Source organism: Hippoglossus stenolepis, chromosome 8 (genome assembly GCF_022539355.2).
Source record: "Hippoglossus stenolepis isolate QCI-W04-F060 chromosome 8, HSTE1.2, whole genome shotgun sequence".
In the NCBI taxonomy this organism is placed as follows: Eukaryota; Metazoa; Chordata; class Actinopteri; order Pleuronectiformes; family Pleuronectidae; genus Hippoglossus; species Hippoglossus stenolepis.
Genome location: NC_061490.1, coordinates 19,240,206 through 19,262,385, shown reverse-complemented (window position 1 = coordinate 19,262,385; position 22,180 = coordinate 19,240,206). Strand labels below are relative to the sequence as shown.

Below are 22,180 nucleotides of genomic sequence, written 5' to 3'. Positions count from 1 at the left end.
TCATTAGGGTTATTCCTTTTTAATTGTACCTTGCTTTGAATCATTAAATTGACAAACGGTATTTGCTAGAAAATGATAAAATCACCTAATGGCAGAATAATTAAGCTGAAATTTGATGATTGAATTTGCCCCTAACCTCGAAGTATTAGAAACACATTCATCCTAATGATTAGAACTGCAAAATCTGTATCAGTTAAAAGGACTGGTTTAAGTTTTATTCTTTTAAAAATCTTGCCCATCTTAGAAAACCAATGATACATTTGTTTTATTTGGCATTTTTTCAATTCGGCACAAACCTGCTGTGATAACCTCAGAATTTGCCCTTTTGGCCAATTTCTGCAAAACAATAGGGCTGCAGATTTACTGTGTTCCTTCACCAAATAACCCCGGTGTAATAGACTCACTGTGACAATGCAAGTAATCAACTGTAACTACATTTCCTTCACTTGAAGAAAGATGAGATGCAGAGAACTCTGTTCGACAACAACGAGAGGGTCTGTTATCGCCCACCTTGATTTCAGGGCTATAAAGACTAAAGGCCAAGTTTAAAATGATGGCGTTTTATTAGACTTTCTTAAGCAGCCGCACTCAAGCCTGGTCCTGCCAGTGTCTTCCAATTAGATGTCTGCTGCAAATGCATCAATTACGCTGCCAGATTTCTAGCAAGAACCAAGAGAGGAGGGCCCATAACTACTGTTTACACTGGCATTCATTTAGAAAATCGATTTTGAGCGCCAGGTTATAAAACACATAATGGCTTCGGAACAGCAGAGGGAACTGCTTTTATTCGGAGCCACTTCCAAATATAAATTAAAAACTTGTTTTCTCCACTTCGCACTTTTACTTTACTATATCTTGTGTCTATTGACTGCCACCTTGTAACTTCATGAAAGTCTTAATGCCTTTTTATCTTATAAATGCTTTTAGTTGCATTGCTTTTTGATAGATGACGCACGTGGAAACTTGGTGCATTTTGTCAACTTTCTGCAAAGTATGTGGGTCGATACGGTGACCGGTAACATAATCACAACAAAAGTGAGCGACAACTAATGTAAACAGTGAAATGAGAAGAGTTACCATCTGCGATCAATTTCCACAGCCAGCAGCGGCTTAAAATGAGATGCTTGTCTTTTTGTCTCATTTCACTGTCAACATCCTTTGTCGCTCACTTCTGTTGTGGTTGTGTTTCCGTTGTGTGGCTTTTGCCATTCGCCCACTGCAGGTTGTCCCTTCATGTTCTGTCACTCCTGCTGCTCTCTGCATGTTCTACCAGTGTATCTGCAGATTCAGAGATCCTCTTCTGTCACTCATCCCCGTTCAGAGGGAAACAGCTATTTGCACAGATTTGAAAGTTCCCCAAGCTCGACGTTTCATCACGGCAAACACAACACGTCTTAATTTGGTCTTGTCAGAATTTCTGTTTAATGATTATTTCCTTGTGCCTAAGTGTTTTCCGAACAGAGCGTGTGCTATGTCAGGCTGTGCTCACTGTCATTCACCTGACGCCCACAGGAGGAGATGAAAGTTGCCGCCAAGAAATAATCCCAACACACACGTCCCCTTACGAATCTGTTATTGTTACACTGATTCCTTCAAATACAAGGCTTTGTTGGATGAGACAGTTCATTTCAAGCTGTGTTAAACACAGGGATTTTTGCATTTTTAATAACAAAAAATATGCACAACTGAGATTATTAGAGAGATAATTGAAAAACGATGAGGAGAAAGCATAAAAGGAATATAAACTCATACAGTACATGAGCTATAACTCTTACTTAAATCCAGGATGTCCAACATGCACCCAAACACGCCGTGATTCAACTCACTGATTGGATGGAGAAGAGCTCAGTGAAGTTCGGTTGAGAATCTCCCACGAAGGAGCTGTTTCCGTAAGCATGATGGGGGAAACTCTCTCCCCCCTCGCCCCCCTTCGGACTGGACAGCAGGATCCCAATCTGGGATGTCCGAACATGATAGGGGAAGTTCTTATTGGCTGCCGAGGGGCGTGTGATAACCTGAGGGGCAAAAGGATTAAAAAGAAAAATGTATCTAACACATAGCCAGAGCACGTGAGGTCCAAGGGAGAGGTGGGAATTGACATGCATGCACTGAGCAGGAATATAAAAAGGAAATTTGCGTGAGCAGCACGGCCCATTAATAAAGCCCAATGTGTCGAAGGTGAGGAAGGGCTAGATAATGATGTGTGGAGGAGACAATCAGCATGAGGCGTTTATGACTCAGAGATGGTGAATAATGTATGAATGACAGTGGCAATAATGACTTGAGTGATGTGAACTATGTGGGAGAGCAAGGGTGTGCACGAGTGGGCGTGCGCTTGTGTGTGTGTGTGTGTGTGTGTGTGTGTGTGTGAGTAGAGAGATAGATACGAACAAGGAAGACGATGTGAGCGTAGAGGTGGATGCCGAGCTGAATCCCGTTGACGATCTTCTCCCGGGCCCAGCGGGGAATCCCGTAGTTGGCGATAAGAGCCATCACAGGCACCGCGAAAAACCTGAGGGAGGCAAGCGAGTAGATTTATAATAAACATGTGGAGAAAACATATTAAAAAGGGGTAAAAAAAGATGCGAGGGGAGTTTGATGAGAAGAAAAAGGAGAAGAGGCTGCACACAGGGAGAGATAAAGGCGGGAGGATGTGAGAGGCGTCGATAATGAGGCAGGAGATAGTTGCGGCAATGAGAGAAATACAGAGATAATATTAGTCTTTGTAATCTACCCTTCATTTACCCTCATGGTATTATACACAAAGAGCGAAAGGCAGAGAGGCTGAGCAGTGTATGTACTTTCTAGTACAAAGCTTTAAACTATTCTTCACACACACATATACTAGCATAAATTATTCTAATAGAGGTGATCTCATCAGCTGAGTAAAAATAGATATTTTTCTCTCGCAATCACTCATTGACGTATAATCATCTATAGTGCGACTGGAGCACAGAGGTTGGGCACTCAATGTTGCAGAATGGAGGTGTAGCGGTAAACAACTTTTCACTGCGGAGCCGTGATCTCGTGCACATAAAATATTCAAATTGAATGAACCTCAGACAGAGAAATGTGTTTTTTTTTTCCTCTACACCTGCAGTTTCTGGTTCAGATGGTATTAGAGAGAAGAGGGGAAGATGTGCAGGTCTCACCATAGTGTGTACGTGGTGAAGAAGGGGATGTAGAAGGGCTGTTTCTCTGGGTAGTGTTTCAGGGAAACCAGCACGGCGTAGCAGAACCACACGTAGGCCAGCAGCTGCAGGCCCATCAGCCCGTAACCCGCGGGGCTGTCGTAAGAGTACAGCACTTCACCTGGGTCGAAGAACTGGCACGGGAACACGAGAAGTTATGCCAGATCGAACACACACATTTATAAATGAGCCAAACTTTTACACAAAGTAGGAGTGTCTGTGTCTGCTTCACATTCAGCCTGTGCCCTAATTACCAAGATGGATTGCTCACAGTTCAGCTGATGCACTGCGATGTCCGAGCCAAAACTCAGCTTGTAGCGTTCTGTGAGAGTCCTTGACATTGACACTTCTTCTCCACAAGTAGGTCATTGGTCAGTATGAGTGTGTGTGTGTGTGTGGGGCACGTGCACTTTCTGCTGCAGATGCTAGATTGCCTTTCACAGTCCAGTGACGGGATAGCGTTAGCCATACAGGGTTACTCTTGCTACATAATGCATAGGTGTGACTGCTCAGCGTGAAGCTTCTCGGGAACCGACCAGGCAACCAGAGCCGGGCCTGGCCCCAGGAACAAGCTTCAGGTCTACATTTCAGTTCCAATTGTAACCTAGTTTGCCGTATTTTTAGCCGGAGCTCCCCAGTGTTTTGAGCTCTTTAATGGCAGGGAACATGTAAGAGGGCAGGCGGCAGATAAATTACACTGCTTCGGATCCACATATTGCCGTGTGAGAGATGGCTATAGGCTCCTGCATTAAATATAGCACAGCTACTTCCCACTGCACTATTCCCACTGGGCCATTACCATGCTGAATTCAAAGACTGTAATCCACTGTCCCTAAATGTACCATCATTACATCTGACTGATGCTGCTGGAGCCTCTGCAGGAGTGAGCGGAGTAACTGTAACTCCCTGAGTGTGCTATTAATTCATAGGCTCATATGCATTAACACGGAGAATTCAGTTTCACATACAGAACATGAAGACACAGTATAATTAATGAGAGAGTACGGCTACGGAACTTTAAAGAAAGATTCACTGATCTATGACTTGTTATCTCACTCAGGTACAGTCGTTAAATAATGCAATGTGTGTGTGTCTGTGTGTGTGTGTGTGTGTGTGTGTGGTTGGGAGCTGCCTGGTTGTTCCTATAAGGATCCACAATTTATCAATAAATATCAATATCATTTGTTTTTTACTATAGATTTATTCATAATATTAATTCATAATAGGTTATGTATATGGGCGACTTGTCGGAGAAAAGCTATCCCAGCCCACGTTGATCTGTGGTTCCAACTCTCCCATGAATATTTATGCGATTATTGAAAAAAGCAGAAGACGGCAATCATTTCAGATTGATTGCAGAGACCAGTGTCCAACAGTGTCAGTCAGAAACCCGGCGATCACACTCGTCGCCTGGAGCGTAAAGTCAGACGCTGATCTCAGTCACATCTGAGGAGGCGGAACTTCAAAGTGTTCCCATGTTTTACACGATGGGATATGAATTTAAACTGACAGGTGACTGAACTGCTGTTAGTGCAGTTAGATGATTTTAATAATGTGAAATATAGTGCGGCCACTTGGATATTTTTACTGCTGACAATTCTGTCAATCAATCACCCCAATTAACAAATGAATGTTGGTCTATGAGTCAAGTTGATGTGTTCAGATTGTTTTATCTGTTCAATGTTTCAAAATCTAAATATTTAGTCTTAATATACAGTAATGCATAGAAAAGCAGTTAATCCAAGGGGCGGCTGGGGTTCAGGGGTGAAAATGGGTTGTCCACTAACAAGAAGGTCGGTGGTTCAATCTCCTGCTCCTCCAGATAGCATGCCAAAGTGCCCTTGGTCAACTGAAGCCCAAATTGCAGTAGAGGCTCTGTGCGAATGTGTGTGAATATCATAGGATCAATATTGGTATATAAATAGGATCATTGCTGATTATTGTTTCTTCTCAGATAAAGCAATTTTTTCCCTGTGTGTGTGTGTGTGTGTGTGTGTGTGTGTGTACCTCTGCCTCGTAGATGAAGAGAATCACGTAGGTGATTGTGTAGACCGTCATGTAAATGCTCAACTTCACCGACCCACTGTGACTGATCCTCGCCCTGACACACACGGATAAAACCAAAAGGGTCAGAGGTTACACACGAGTTAGAGGAAGATAAGAAACAAAGAAACACACATGGGAGGGAGAGAGGGAACAAACACACAAAAACCTCCATTTGCTCCTTCATACTCAAGCAGAGACGGCTGCGTCTAAAATGCAACTTTGCCAAACCACACAGCATAAAGCACAGAGCTTTATAAGTGTAGGATAAATCTTTGCGGGGTAAGATTCATGGACACCACAGGCTGTGAAAAAGGCTGCTTTGTTTTGCATCACAAAAGCAAATATATAATGCTTCATTATTTGCAGTCAACAAAAAGAAGCATTTCAGCGAAACGCCTTCATCAGCATTTGGAACGTACTTTAGCTCAGTAAATTATCAGCGCACACACCAGGGAAACGTATCAAAGTCGACTGGTAATTATCACCAAACTGTCGACTTCATCAGTCGCTGCAGATAAACAGCCGTGTTTGAAACTCAATGGGAAATTTAAGATTATTCACTGGGCTTTTAAGAAGCTTGAGGGAAGTCGAAGAGATCCCAGCATCTTCTGAACCCAGGAGGACGTACGGATCCTGGAGTGGAAAATGCCAGTTTCAATTTTGCAAGCTCAGTTTTCACTTTATAAAGTTCAGTGTGGAAAAACCTCCGTGGAGATCAATTGAACCTGAAGCAGGTCCAACCTTCACACTACGAGCAGTGGTTCAGATGATGACTCATCGCCACTCAAACTCAAAAACCGGGTGAAATGCAATTTAACTAGTTCTTGATTGTGCACTGCACGGCCCTTTCCTCACATAAAACCTACCGAGAGAGCAACTTCTGGGGGTATATCGGTAGAAATGGAACAACATTTCAAGAACTGCTGGCATGATGGGTTTCTTTCAGACTGACAACTAGTATTGGAAACTGGAAAATGAGAAAGAGCAACGATAGCCGGGTGAGTGTGGGGCGTTCATTCAGTCGGATGTGGGACGGATGCATGATGAGGTTTCAGCGAAAGAGAGCATTCGTAAAAACAGAAACGTAAAATCAGCAGCAGGGGAGGAAGTACTCAAACATTTTACTTTAGTATAAAAGTACAAATAGATTGGACAAAAATGTGAAGTAAAAGTACCACATTAATGTTACTACTTGCCATTTCCCTAATGCAACAGTCAAATACACCATTAACGCCAATATATAATAAACTCTGTCTATATTCTTTATTTATGTAATTGTTTATAAAGAATGTTGCAGATGATGTTACTGAAAACATTTGCATTGTCATATTAATTAATGGACTCTTCCAAATATGTTTTAGCTGCTTGTACATCGGTGATGCCGCTGCTGCAGGAGGCGGGGTCTAATGTAACCGGCCCGCTCTGGTTGGATTAATGGATCATTATCGATTACTTAAAAAAAAAAATGTTTAAATGTAGCACAGTGCTTTGTAAAAAATATAACGGAGTAGAAAGTACAGATATTTGCTGATATATGTTGTGGGGTAACAGTGAAAAATATCCCAAACTGAAAAAATAAAGTATAGTTTATTACTTCTGAAAAAAAAAAACAGTCTATCTGAAATGATGCCTGTCCAGAGCAAATGTCAACAGAGAATAGAGCAAACCACAAAATGTGTCAGCCATGTTTTGTTGGGGCAGAGGTCGTCCTTCGACACAAACACAAAGGTTCACAGCGGAGCAGCATCAGGTGTTCATCCGCACCATCAGCTCCAGCGTACTAACTGACTTTCTGAGTGACACCTAACACTGGCACGTCAGGAGATAGTGTTATGACTGTGACAGCGCGGCCTGACAGTGAGAGACAGAGGAAGCAGAAACACAGCTGCAGACGGCTGACAGGGCTCGAGTCAACACAGATACATCAAGGCTCAAACAACACACACACACACACACACACACACACACACACACACACACACACACACACACACACACACACACACACACACACACACACACACACACACACACACACACACACACACACACACACACACACACTAGGTACGAAGAAATGACTGCACACCCCCTACCTGGTGACAGTGAAACCTTTGCCCAACAATATGAGCATCAGCAGGAACACCAGGAAACTGACGGAGAACAGTAATTTCCCTGGAGACGGGCGGAGATGAAATGAGAGAGAGAGAAAGGGAGAAGAAGACAGAGGGGTAATTAGGTTGTGGTTTCCCAATGCGTGATATCAGAGGGGAAAGATAAAATCACGTCACCACACAAACACACACACACACACACACAAAATCAGACATGCCTGTCAAACCAGCTATTACATCTCCTCACATCCGTCATCGTCCACTCTGTCATTCTGCTCAGGCTGCGTGCGATTTTCAAGTTCGGAGGCAGCGTCAGTCAGTCAGTCAGTCAGACAGTCCATCAGACAGACAGACAGACAGACAGACAGACAGACAGACAGACAGACAGTGGCCAGTGCAAGAGAAGAACTCACCGAGTATTTTCAGGCTGCCGTTGCCAACTCCATCTCTCGCATACAGGCCCCAGTAGACACAATGAAACAACAGGCTGAGCACTGCCAAATGGAAAAGATATAGTGAGGACAGAAATGTGAAAACAAGGGGAAAGACATGGGAGAAGAAGAAGAGAAGGCGATAAAAGAGAGAGGATGTAAAGAAAAAGATAAAGAACAGAGGAGAGATGAAGTGGAGAGTGAGACAGAAAAGCAGAGGGATTGATAAAAGGAGATGAAAAGGGAGCAGCGGGCTTGAGAGAAGTGGGAGGAAGGGAATTCAGGGGGGGCAGGAGAATCGAGAGCAGATTTGCAGGGGGGACAAGATAGCGAGGAGGAAGAGGGAGCGAGATAAGGGGGGAGAAGAGAAAAAAGGAGAGGATGGGGTGAGAAGAGAAAAGAGAGGGGTGTTCGTCAGCGACAGCATGCTCCGCTGAGCACTGTGGCACAGCACGGCTGTTTACAATAGTTTCTATTCAGAGGCTAATAACAGTGATATTATCGCAGCTCTTGAAGTGGGGATTAAGGTATGAGATGCTGCAGCCACGCAAGAGGCTCATTGTCATCTTAAGTATGTGTGATAGTGTTCTTGTGTGTGTGTGTGTGTGTGTGTGTGTGTGTGTGTGTGTGTGTGTGTGTGTGTGTGTGTGTGTGTGTGTGTGTGTGTGTGCAGGACAGAAGCTCTCACCCTCCACACCTGCCGCCGTCATAAACATTTTGTAGGTTGTGTGAAGAAGCTGTCTTCCCTTCAGATTGTCTGCGGGGGGGGGAAAAACAGAATGAGATAGAGGTGATGAAGGTGTGTTTGAGCGTGTGTGTGTGTGTGCATGTGCGCGAGCGTGTGTGTGTTGTTGGGGATGGAGATAAAAAGGATGGAGATATGCTAACAGATGGCGGCGGAGAGCGAGAGAGGTACGGAGAGCGAGAGAGGCAGAAGAAAAGAAAGAACAAGGGACTGGGCCAGATAAACGACGCGGGGAGCGACCATTAATATGCATCCATCTCCGGATCTGGAACACTGACACGGAGAGTTAATGGAAACTCGATCATGCGATCCCGGGACGATTCCGTCTGCAGGGGAAGACGCTGCGATTCAAGCAGAAGATCTAGAACAGCTACTAAACTTTTTTGGAGATACGAGTGAGAAGAAACAAAAGCAGATAGTTTAGTTCTGACAAGCTCAGATTTGGAGATATCAAAAATCTGCGGGTACCAAAACAATCAAGGTGAAAGGTTTTTTTGTTTTATTTTTGTTAAAACTACATTAAAATGAATTTAAAACCCATCATCACCATCCAGAAACAGTATCTCTTTACTGTCCATTAACCATAGCTTAAATTTGAACTACTGAAGAAATAGTGAATGCACAGTGTGAATTCTGCTGTTGAATTTTTCAACACTTATTCATCGCTGTGAGCTGCACAAACAGAATTCTGTGTTGACTCCTCTTCTATTCCAGTGGCTGCAGAAATCTCTTTAAAACATTGTTGCGTGGCTGAATCATAGACTGTTTATAAAGATGGACAACGTGACTCCTCTTTCTTCTCACTATCCAGGAAAACTGCCATCGTGAACATTTCGAGCCACAGTCTGCATGTTTTTCCATCAAGTTTGGTTTTAATTAGATATTTGTTGCCATAGAACTGTGAGAAGAAGTAGCCGCGAGTTAGTGAGGCCGGCAGACTCACTCGACCAATCGCGGCTCGCTATCAGTACCATTTTTTAAATGGCATCAAATACATAATAAAAACAAAACCTACATGAAAAATTAACACTTGAACAAACATCAGTGTTGATAAATACTATCTAAAATGACATGAACCATCTTTCTACGTATTTTACTGCCTATGGCCCATCCACTCACATGGAGGAGGTGGGATTTGATCTGACCTATACTGCAGCCAGCCACTAGGAGGCGATCAAGACAGTTTGGCTTCACTTTTGGGGAGGTGTCATGTCATCCATCTTTATATACAGTCTAAGAGCTGTAACCGAAAAGCAATGAATTCTTAAGGCATCTGAACGACCCTCACATTAAGGCCATACCTTGTTATGTGGGGTCACAAAGAGGCTGTGGTTTCATTTTGAGGGGTTAGAAATCAAGGAAGCAGGGAACCACAGCATTACAGATAAATATGAAAATATGCATTTTGTAATGTAAGTGACCCAAACCTTTAACAGTTCAGAAAATGGAAGATAAACCCGATGGCTACGTGGTAAAACTTTACATTAAGCATGTTTGGAATACGTTTAGTTCTTCCTTGGGGCTCTTCTTCTCAGTAGCTGCAGGTTATTTGCGCTGTGACCTTCATGTGACGAATTCGCTTCCTTGATGGTAACGCCACCGCTACCTTCTCCACTCAACCGTTCGCCTTTACATGGAAAAACCAGCCCCGCTCTCCCCATCCTCTCACTCCTGCATCTGTGTAGCTCGCGCTCTGTTCTGACAAACTCCTGGCTCCTGGGAGCGAACGGGCACATGCTCCACCTTTACTTATCTGAGGAAACATGAGAACTTACTCCTATCCCATCAAGAGAACATGTAGATTTTATAGAGAGATCTCAAGAATAGGGCACTTAACGGCTGCCGCGGGCTTCGAAAGTCAGAATACAGAAAGAGAGATACAGTATAAGTGGACAAGACGGTACTTACAGGCAAAGTAGCACGAGAGGATGAACACCAAGGAGAATATGATCAGGAATGTGATGTCCGTCTCCAGGATTCCTGAAGAGGAAGGAGAAAAAAAAGAATAATTAATGAGAGAGAAAGGCCGTAAAACACAGAGGAAGGTGAAAAACAAAAAGGCACAAGAGAGATGGAGAAATCAAAACCAGAAAGTAAAGGAATCAATATCAAGGTGAAGAAGAATTGAGGGGGTAATTAAGGAAGAAGGAAAAAAGGATGGAAAACACAGAGCGGCAGGTACGTGATGAGGATATTGGATTAGATAAGCAGCAGAGAGAGGTACTAGAAGAGAGGGGGGGGTGTAGGAATAATTCATTTAGAAGCTACTTGGGTCTCCTCTTCTTCTCATTCCTTCTTTTCAGTTCATCTATCATCATTAATTCATTCAGCCGTCCCGTCATTATTGTAATTTGTTCAGTTCAGTGTGCTTTATTGGCCGTGCTAAGTGGCGTTGGCTTGTGCCATCAGCGATTCGTTCCATAATCTCTCTGTTTTCTGACTAATCACTCTCACCAAACTCATCTGCGGAGAAATGCTGCGTCCAGAAAGACTGGCCGTTGGTCAGTTTCATCTCGTACTCCAGCCGCAAGCCGGCGCCCTGCGGGAGAGGAGGGAGGGGAGGGGAGAAAGGAAGAGAGGGAGCGAGGGAGCGAGAGGAAGAGAGGGAGGTCAGATGTGATTAATAATCCACGGTTAAAAAATTGTTACAGGCTTCATGATCTGTACAAAAATACACATTAAGGCTTAAAAGCTGCACTCTGCAATTCTGCAGGTTGATGGCCCTGAACAGCAAAGAACAGTAACAACGCTTTAAAACTTTTATGATATTCTTATCTTTTCAGTGTGAAGATGAGAAAAAAAAGACAATAAGTGGATTTAACTTTATTAGTTAAAGTATATGATCCTCAAAGTGCTGCATCACAAAGTATTTAGAACTCAAAGGAATTCAACTGGAGCACGCTGATACTGATGAAATGGTATTTATAGATAAATATTCATATATTGTGATAGTATTTTGAGTATGAACATAGGGCTGGGCAGAAAAACAATATCAATAATTATTCCAATATAATTTTCATCAATAGCAATATAACAAAGGTTCAATAAATATTGATATATTTCTTATACATTGTGCAGTGAGGTTTGTGTTTTTGTTTTGAGACGTCACAGTGACCCTGACCTTTGAACACAGAACTCAGTGCCTCCTCAGTGTGTGGAGGAAGTTAGTGGAGTAAGAAGAAGTGAATGAAACTCTGCCTCCTGTGCTACCAATGTGAAGATGGCCCAGATAAACAGGAGAGATAAATGAGAAATCCATGGCAACTGTTTTCTCTGATTTAATGAAGAGTTTTCTCCTTTTCCATTATTAATACTTACTGCCACACACATATATCAATTATTTGTTAGGGCGTATTAGAAATATGTAGTGTTCCACATTTTGTTTTGAAAGAGAGTGCACAGAAAGAATATTTGGGTATGTAAACACGCAGGAAAGGAGGAATGCCGTGTGGGAAACCACTGTTGGAATCGTGTTCATTTTTAGCTTTCACACAAATAAAGAAGCAGAGAGACTTTGGGAGGTGAGGAGGGGGAAAAAAGAGGGATAGGGAGCAGAGAACGAGAGGGAGGGGACCGAAATGGGCTGACAATCGGAGCACAGAGAGCTCATTTCACACACACAAGTTCAAAGCCGATGGAGTTCGCGCTTGTTGCCGCGGAGCGAGGGAAAAGAGAGGGGGGGGGACTTTGATTTCATTTGGCAGCCTGAGACTCTGTCTCACTCTCTCCATCAAGGAGGGCGAGGAGCATGGATCGTTCACTGCTGCAAAAATCAATACAGACACAAAGAGCAGGGAGACGGAGATAAAGAGAGTGATAGATGTAGAAAGGGAGAAAGTTGAAGAAGAAGAAAAAAGCAGGTAGAGAGTGATGAGTAAAGGAGCAAGATGCAAAGAGAGAGAGAGAGAGAGAGAGAGAGAGAGAGAGAGAGAGAGAGAGAGAGAGAGAGAGAGAGAGAGAGAGAAGACGTGGCGCTTCACAGCAGGGCGTCTCTCTGTCTGACAGACAGAGACTGGATGGCTGTTTGTTGCACATGTAAAAAGCCTCCACACTGCAGTGTAGTACATCATGTGTTCCCCTGCGCTTCTGATAACAGCGTTTAAAAAGGTCTTCTCAAGAGTCCCTGGAAAATAAGCACTCAGAGTTGTCTTATAGTTGAGTGTCGTACCACCAGCAGCCGTAATCCTGTAGCCACCAGGCCAACATTTTATTTTTATCAAGTTATTGTATTGAACAATGTGCTGTATTTTTTACCTCCGCATTTGTTTGTTAGTTAGCAGCATTACACAAAACCTGTTGGACATATGACCATGAAACTCAGTGGAAGAATGCGACACAGTTCAGGGAAGAATCCCTGAAATTTTGGTGCAGATCCAGGATTTTGTGTCCCACTTTCTTTAACACGGGATAGGGTGTTTTTTTCAACATATTTCAACATTTCTGTTGAGTTCTCATTCCTGGAACTTGAAAAAAACAGGCATTTTTTTGTTTGGTGCGGATCCAGAAAAAAAATCCAGATGTAGTTAGTTTCAGAAGAGAAATGTTGGGCCTTGATGGAGGAATGGACTCATTCTAGTTCTGGCTGCGTCCACTGTGTCTCATAACCAACGATCCTCGAGGCTTCTTTCCTCACAATATCATGAAACGTCGAACTTTTTGTTAGTTCATTGTTGTGTCTTGGTTTAGTTTTGCATATGATCATTGGCCTGGGATCTTTTTGCCCTCGTCTGTTGATGTTGTTGCCAACTTTTACCGCACATCTCTCTTTGTAAACAGACAACCCATACACTTTCACCCTTTTCCCGGCTTTCTTTAAGCATTGTTTATGTGTCCGTGCAGTAATTCTATTGTGCAATTGTACAATAAAAAGATGAAAGTATGTGCGCGTGTTGAAATCAACGTTATAATCCTATAGCACCACCCCCGGTGTGCACAGTCAGCTACATACATCTGGATATTCTGCCCATGTGTGATTGTTGGACATGCTATTCCAAAAACATCAGAGGTGACTCCTTCAATTAAATTGAGGGACAACAGACAGATTTTTAGAAGAATTCGCAGCAGAGGTCAAGATGTTCCTGACTTTTTTCACTTCAAAGCCACAAAGGACTTAATACTAATGTTTTTTCAGGGGCTGTTTAACGCAAACCATCGAAGTGTCTCTTTAACACGCTGCCTTAACAGCTTCTACTCCTCTGGGAACGTAACAGGGATCTGATCCAAGCCACAGAAGTTTACTGTATGTTGGTGGGTTCGGGCCCTGATGTTGGGCGAGAGGCCCGGCTCACAGCTGGCAGCCCAGTTTATTCTGAAGGTCAGGGCTCTGTGCAGCCACGTCTTTTTAACGTCAAGCTCAGAAAACTATGTGTAAAACATACAATAAAGGTTGTCATGTCCACGCATATCAGCAAACATTAATGCAAATACCTTTACGTCTGTGAAAGGTTCATATCGGCCGATTCTTATGGGCCAACTGATGAGTCGGTCAGGCTCTGATGTAAAAACAAGATGAGGATCTTTTTCCTGTGTGTGTTTGAAGTCTTTACCAAAGATATAGTTTAGAATTTTCTGTACAGTACAGTAGATGTGTTGTGCATTTCTAAGCCGTTTGTTGGATCCAGATGAATCCCCTGGCCGAGCCGCTCCCATTAACAACCAGCCTCATTTCAGCTCTTTCCCCGGTTCCCTACCGCGCCGGCGTTGTTTCATTAACGCCTGATTCTGCTCGGCATAATGAAGCAGTTGTTGATTACAGCCATTCAAAGCTCTCAATTTCTCCACTTATGTTTGTAAGACCACGTAAGGATAAACGGCTCATAAACTGAAGCTCCGACAACAGTTGCTGCGCTCGATTGCAACGAGGCCACATTATTGAGTTGCTCTGTTTTCTGTTTATTTTCAATTAATGGTCCCTAATTAGTTCCAGACCTCCAACCATCAAAACTGTTTTATGAAAGACAATAACAGAGGAGTATGAGCTGTTCATCCGTCCAAAACTGTGGAGCCAAACGGACACACAGATATAATTAAAGCCGGGCTGTACAGTATGGTATATGTACACTATATAAATATATATAAAGTGAAATACAAGCATGGAGATTAATGCGAACTTCAGTGACCTTCGTTTACATGTCAATAAACCTTCATCCTGATTGGCAGAGGTCCTCCTCTCTGTAATTTGCAATGAACTCAATTTAATTTCTAATGATGAAATAATGATTTGTTTTTTTGCAGCCTGATGTTTTCCTGCAATAATAAATCAAGATGCCTGGAAATGTTAAATAATAAAATCAGCCTCATATTTTATCATTTCACGCAGGCGAGTCTACATCTGGTATCGAGAGGAAACACTGGCTGGTGTTAAGGGCTCATGAGCTGATACAGACTTTGAAATCCACTTCAGCTCAGGTAAAGACTGAGATGCCAAGTACATGAAAGAGCCGGATGAGAGGGAAACAGGAACAAAGAGAGGGAAATATGTGAGTGCGGATGCCAGGAAAAACTGCACCAAATGAGGAGAAGGCAAAGAAAATGAGACCGGCGAGATGGCGAGGAAAAACACAATTAGAGACGGGCCGACAGAGCGGAGCAGGAGACACAGAAGTAAATAAATGTGAGATGGTGTGGAGCTCGTCACAGCTCGGTGACAGGGAGCTGAAAGAGAGGGCAGAAAAAGATTGTGAGCGATGGAGGTAGGAGAGACGGACAGGTGTGAAAGCAAAAGGGATGTGAGGAGGCGAGCGACGAGGGGTGGAAATTGGCTTCAGGGCGCAGCATACATAAGTCCCCGGGAGTGGAGACAAGCTTTTATACTCGAGTCCACCGGCATTAGGCAGTGTGTCCATCAGCGGACGCTGGAGTGACACCAAACAACACTCCGCAGGAAGCATCCGCTCTAATCATATTCCCCTTCAGCCGGCACTCCCAGGATGCGACAACACAAAAACAAACCTAGCAAAAAAAAAGAAAACACACACAAGGGCACGAATGCTAACACACACACACATAAACAAATCTGAATCATGACCAGAGGCGGGACACTGACAGGCAGGCAGAGGTGCAGTGATTCACATTCAGAAGACACTTGTTCACCCTTTTCCTCACCTACTTTCGACAACATAACAACCCCCCCTCCCCCATGCAGAGCGGTCCAGACGCACATCACCAGACAACACACCGCAGCCCGCCACTTTGCTTGTTTTGTTCCGGAGCATTATTAACACTGAATCCCATTATCAAACAAGACAATTCTTAAAAGTCCCCGAAGCTGGCTAATCAATAGGCTACAGCCGAGCCCTTACAAAAGCATAGTTAGCACAGTTTAAAGCAGAGTCTCTGTGCTTTGGTGCAGAAACACTCTGGGGGAGATAAAACGCTTCGGTGTCCAGAGGCAAATCACAGACAGATGTGCAAATACAAGATCAGCTGTAACATCTAATGAGTTTGGAGCACTGGTGGCTCAGTGGTATTTAAGTTGTTTGGAATCAGTTCTGTTGGTCTCCAACAGCATTTCATATCCATAAGTCGAATATATATTGCAATGTGTCAAGATCAGGTTTTTTCTTCAATGGCCCTAATACCCAGTTGTACCATCTACCTGCTGTAAATCCCAGGGTGAAATTTACTTGCAGTTTTCTTGTATTAAGCCTTTTTCATATCACTTCTGGAATGTTAAATGCTGCCTGGTGTAAAATGCTCAAATGAGAAAGCGCATGCTGAGAGAAAAATTATGCTCAGGTTGATTTAAAATGTATTAGGAGCCAGCACAAATAACAGCCTTAAAACATCCAGCGTTCCACTGAGCCTTCTTCAGGGGGGGCTGGATATATTTTTGCCTGAGTTTTCCAATTTTAATATCTGATGCCACTGCTTGCACCTGAAACCTGTTTTGCTTGACTTCAAAATTGTCAATAAATAATTTAAAGTGTGAAAATAGCTGTTTTTTGACATTTTTACATAATTTCATTGCGTGTTTAGACGTCGACGACTCGCACGTAACTCTTTCTCATCGCTAATCCCCCAGGAGATAATCTTTCTTCACTTTGGAAGGACAGTTGACGTGGATGTTAATAACAGTGATGACGTTTGTTTATCTGGAGCGAAGCAGAACACAGACGCAGTGACTACACGGGCGCGTTTAAACCCTCTGAGTCGGTCTGTGCGATAAAAGTGGTGCATCGCCATGGTAACCCCCTGGCAGTGCACCTGGCCCTGCAGCGAGGGAGAGCCAGCTTGGGTCGGAGGGTCAGTGCTTACCCCACACTTGCTGAGAGCGATGTACCACCATCTCTCCCTCACCGAGCGGAAGCTGCGTCCGCCCACGCAGCTCAGAACCTCCTCGTTCCCGTCTCCCTCCACCTGAGAGAGAGGAAACAAAGGGGAAGTGATGCACAGAGGATGTTGCATTCCAAAAAAAAGGTGACATTTGTTTACCTCAGAGACGCACTGAATTATCACAGTAGAGTGGCAGCCTGATATATCGAGATATGAACCTATTTCACGTCCCAATATAGTCTGAAATGTGGCAACAAGATCCTCAAACTGCCGCGACAACAGAGCGACGCTGGCAATCACACTTTCTAATGTGATAAACAAACACGTTGTGCTGCTTATTGAAAAGGAGATACGAGGAATATTTAAAAATAATAAATAAAGAAAGGTGTGACAGGAGAGAGAAGCTCTTTCAACGCCCTTCTGTTTGGCTGGGATGCATCATTAGCAGTGGAAACGTGTGCGTCAGTGCAACGTTACGAAAACACATTACAGGCCATTATCTCTCGCTCTCTGTCTGCCTCTCTTCGTTTTCCTCTTTAACACCTCTATGTACGGAGCCCCTGAAGTCCGAAAAAAAAAAATTTATACCACAGCCTGGATAAAACTCAGCTAATCATGAAATTCTTGTTGCACAGGGACACAGGATTGTCAGGAATTATTTGCTGCGCATACTGAAGGAAAACAGGCTCAGGCGACGCAAGGACGATGTTTCAATCATAATACTTTTATGAAATTAGTGTTGTCTTCAAAGCATCGGCCAGTCGTGTCTTTACTACACAGATATTGTCTCTGTGTGCATAACTTAATTATCTTGTGCGCACAAGATAGAAATATCATCTTTTGGGAAAAATCTGGTGAAAATATGTTGAGAGGAATGATGGGATTCTCCGCAGCGGACATACAGTTTACCACAACACAGAGAGGTCATGATTGGTTAATAATACATTCAGTATATAATAACAGATTGCAGTGGGTGTCCTGCTCAGGGGCACTCTGGCAGGACGGATGCTTGCTGACATGAGAGAAGCTGCTCTGTTCAGGTGAGTGCGTGTGCATTATGCATGTGCGCTCTTACCACACAGCCGGACCAGGTGTAGCTGGTGGTGAGGTTGATGACCTGGTTGTTCTCGGGCCTCAGCACCGCCTCCTTCTGGTAGCAGTTTTGCTGCGAGTAAAACACACTAAAGTCAAAACGTGAACAAGAATAATTCATCACAATGGAACTGAAAGTGTGTGTGTGTGTGTGTGTGAGATGGAGCGCTCCTTGTGTGACAGGCAGATAAATATTTGTGCAGCTTGGCGAGTGTAGAGTGAAGGGTACTTGCTTCTTGATTCTAGGAAACTGACACCAGAAGCTGAGAAGCTGAGAAACACTGTGCTTTTTGTGGCTGTGCTGGAAATAGCTCAGTGTGATGTCACATCTGTGTGTCAGAGATGTCAGCAAAATGAAGAGTGCGCCACGAAAATGACTACATGAGCCGAGAAACTCAAGGTATTTGGTCAATGCTGTATTCTTCAGTGTGCAATATCTGTTTGGTTTCTAATAATTCCTCCTCATCTCCGTCTGTCTGTATGTGGGACACACATCTCCAGAGTCAGATCTTGGCTTCACAGGTGTGTTGTTAAGGGCAAGTGTCGAGTTTGCTGCGATTTGAGGTTGTGGATCACGTCAACAGTGCGAAACCCAGAGAGGCTGTGATACTCAAACATGACTGATTGATTGGTGTCATGAAAATATTCCTCACACACAGATCCATCACCACCACCTGTCTGATCTGTCGACACCATGTTGGGTCCATGGATTAATGGTGTTGACATGAAATTCTGACCCCATCACCTGCATGACCCAATAAGAAGATTCACCAGACAAGGCTACGTTTTTATCTGTTTTTCGATTGCTCCAGTTTTGGTGAATCTGTGTCGGCTGCAGCCTCAGATTTTAGTTCTTGGCTGACATCTGCTTCACAGATTGATGCATTGTGCAGCTTTAACAAGTCTGGCAATTTTCCTCTGACCTCTCTCAACAACAAGACTTTTCTTTTGCAGAGCTGCTGCTCACCAGCACATTATTCTGACTAAAATCTAAAAAAACATTTAGCTGAAAATCCCAGCAGAGGAACCAGTTAGACCAGCCCATTAGAAACAAACAAACACATTCGATCCCTATTCTGATGTTTGATGTGAACATGAAGTGAAGCTCCTGACCTGGATCTGCATGATTGGATGCATTGCACTACTGTTGGCTGAATGGCTGACAGAATAAATAAGACGATATACAAGTGTTTCTAATAAATAGCCTTTAGAGTGTACAAGCAGCTACAAGACAGATTAAGTTTATTAAAGCATACTACTCTAATAGCTCAGGGATGGGCCAATATTACATGAGTCCACGCTTTAAAATTCAAAGATCTGAGACCTGATATGCATCGTACCATCCCCGATCACGGCCTGGATAATCAATAATACATCATTCTTGTGAGTGAAAATACCATTTGCAAAATGTTATTTTTTTTCCCCGGGTGTTAAGAAAATCAGTTTGTTTTATTCTGAGCAGCATGAGCCGCGAGCTATCTTTCAAAATGTGAAAATTAACAAATTGGAGTCACAGGGCTTTTTGATTACCACAGTGACATGCAAATTCGAAAATGGGGCCGTATTTCTCTTTAATAATAGCTTGTCAAAAGACGTGATGCAGAGCGTGTCAGTATCTCACCTTTTCAGGCCTCTTGTACACAGCTGGCCACTGAGAACTGTCATCAAAGTAAAGCAATATATTCTGACAGCAGCGAGACTGCACAGGGAGAGAGAGAGAGAGGGGGGAAAAGATTAGGAGAAAAGCTTGGGTGGGATGTGCATAGATCAGTGAGGAGGCAGCGAGACGGTTTGAGATTTGAGATTTAGACGGCAAATACTGTTTCCAAAGTCTGCAGGCTAAAACAAGGCATGGGTAAACAAAGAGAAAAAACTGCAAAATACAGAAAGATAAAGTGGAGAGGAGGAAAAAGAAGGAGGAGGAGGAAATAAGAAAAGAGGACGAGGTGGGTGCAGCAGGAACAGCCAGAGGAAGAGAGAACAAGCGATAGCATTGGTTTAGATGAGGTAAGAGGAAGGAAAGAAGAGAGACAACTTAGTTGAAAGGAAGACAGTCAAGTGGGGTGATGAAAAGAAATATGAAAGACTTGAGAGAAGAAAGTGTGGGCATGCTGCAGCAACTTGCAAAGCATAACACACACACACACACACACACACACACACACACACACACACACACACACACACACACACACACACACACACACACACACACACACACACACACACACACACACACACACACACACACACACACACACACACACACACACACACACACAAAATAATGGTCCTACCTTTGGATAGCGGAACCGGAAATCTAGACGTCCAAAGTCGGTGAGAAAGCAGAAGCGAGTGAGGAAAACCCAGTCCTGTGGTCAAGAAAGAGAAGAAAGGGAAACAACAATTAAAATGCATGAAGCAAAATAGAAACTAGGTTAAAGGCTCCATCTCTAACTCTATAACAGCCGAAGCAATGACAAGCGTGAAGCATGTTTCTTTGCTGGTTTCTACAGAGCCCCTTCTATAAAGTTCTGTAAAGGATTATCACCAGTGCAAACCAGTGCAGTACATTTACATTTTCCTTCAGACTCATAAGAGATCACTGTGACCTTTGACTATTGAAATGAAATTAGTACAGTGACACCTGGTCTAATTTTCGAGTTAGACTTGCAGTATCATGTTTAATGAGGCCAAAAACATGTTTTGTGATGCCACAATTCCCTTGACCTTCGACCCTTGTCCACCCAAATCTATCCAGTTAATCAATGAGTCTAATTGAACGTTTGTACCAAGTTCAAATAAAGTCACTCGAGGTGTCACTGAGAAGCTGCGTTCACAAGATCAAAACATGTTTGTAAGGTCACAGTGACCTTGAACTCTGAACATCTACCCCCACACTCTGATCAGTTCATCCTTCAGTCCAACTGAGCGTTTGTACCAAATATGAAGAAATGAATTCAAGGCGTTCTTGACATATCATGTTCACATGAAAGGAACAGACAGATGGATGGACAACCCGAAAACATCACGCCCCCCTGCCACTGGCTATCACCAGCACGCAGGGATGAAAATATCACCTTTCAGGACGTCAGGGGCTTCAGAGATTTCAGACTGATGCAGCTGTCAGTCAGACTGACGAGATGAGATGAGAAGTTGCAGGATGACAGATGTTTCACCGTGACAGAAAAACACTGACTGTCTGGATCATATTTCACAGCAATTAATCCAATACCCGTTGAGGCGTTTCATTCAAAACCACAAATGTCAGCGTCTGTAGGAAAAGTCGGGGATCACAAAAGTCAATGGCATCTATTGTCTGAGAACCGTGAATGTCAGCGAAAAACCTCAGTGCCAATCCATCAGCTAGATATCACCCAGCATAAATTAAAACTTAATCAGTTTATATTATGATGATTCTCTTGGCACCATGGATATAGCTCTACTGAGATTTAATGACCGACACAACAACAGACAGACACAGACATCTCCAGAGCCAGGATCCAATCGCATGGCAGTTTCAGAAGAGTGAAAGAGGAGGTAGAGAAACACTAAGAAAAGAAGAGGTGGATGAGAGATGAGAGAAGAAGTAAGAAACTATTTATTCTTAAGTAACATTATTCAGCCATAAGCTTAGCAGCATGAGACTAGATAATAGTGCTGATGGTGTACTTCACTGAGCTTATATAAGTCACTGCAGCAGCATCGGGCTGCTAGTGTGTGTGTGTGTGTGTGTGTGTGTGTGTGTGTGTGTGTGTGTGTGTGTGTGTGTGTGTGTGTGTGTGTGTGTGTGTGTGTGTGTGTGTGTGTGTGTGTGTGTGTGTGTGTGTGTGTGTGTGTGAGAGATCTATATGGATCATACTGGGTCACATTAGTGAACACAGCACTAACCGCACATCACTTATCTGCGGCCCCGAGAGGCAGCGAGAGTAGAAGAAGAGTTTCACACCATGAATGAGACATCAACTGAATGCACTTGTAGGTTCAGGAGGCCGCTACTCGCCCATGTAGTAACATTTATTTGTTATTTATCAGATATAAATATATTATTTCTACTATATTATAGACACGAACTTGACAGCGATAGTAACGTGCAGTTTAACTTAGGGTCAGTTTCAGTCATTTTTTCTCCCACATTCTTTACCATTGTGAGATGGTGCGTTTGTGACATTTTGTTGACAATTTTCCAGGTAATAATTCATGGATCTTGATGAAAATGATAAATCTGCCATATTTAGAGGACTGATTTCTTTGAGTGTGTGCAATTTAGTGCAGCTTAATTGAATT

At 43.3% G+C, this 22,180-nt stretch overlaps 1 protein-coding gene across 1 annotated transcript in view; it reads right to left on the bottom strand.

Moving 5' to 3' along the window:
- The window catches only part of tmem145 (transmembrane protein 145), a 36,271-nt gene that overhangs the window by 3,190 nt on the left and 10,901 nt on the right, over positions 1 to 22,180 (bottom strand). Inside the window, exons 2-14 of the mRNA XM_035164338.2 lie at positions 20,191 to 20,265; positions 19,515 to 19,592; positions 17,877 to 17,966; positions 16,784 to 16,885; positions 10,982 to 11,066; positions 10,436 to 10,507; positions 8,471 to 8,539; positions 7,765 to 7,845; positions 7,334 to 7,412; positions 5,199 to 5,292; positions 3,153 to 3,325; positions 2,392 to 2,512; positions 1,827 to 2,015 (exon numbers count right to left, since the gene is read on the bottom strand). Of these exons, the coding sequence (XP_035020229.1) occupies positions 1,827 to 2,015; positions 2,392 to 2,512; positions 3,153 to 3,325; positions 5,199 to 5,292; positions 7,334 to 7,412; positions 7,765 to 7,845; positions 8,471 to 8,539; positions 10,436 to 10,507; positions 10,982 to 11,066; positions 16,784 to 16,885; positions 17,877 to 17,966; positions 19,515 to 19,592; positions 20,191 to 20,265 (1,308 nt within the window). The remainder of the gene's footprint in view (positions 1 to 1,826; positions 2,016 to 2,391; positions 2,513 to 3,152; positions 3,326 to 5,198; positions 5,293 to 7,333; positions 7,413 to 7,764; positions 7,846 to 8,470; positions 8,540 to 10,435; positions 10,508 to 10,981; positions 11,067 to 16,783; positions 16,886 to 17,876; positions 17,967 to 19,514; positions 19,593 to 20,190; positions 20,266 to 22,180) is intronic.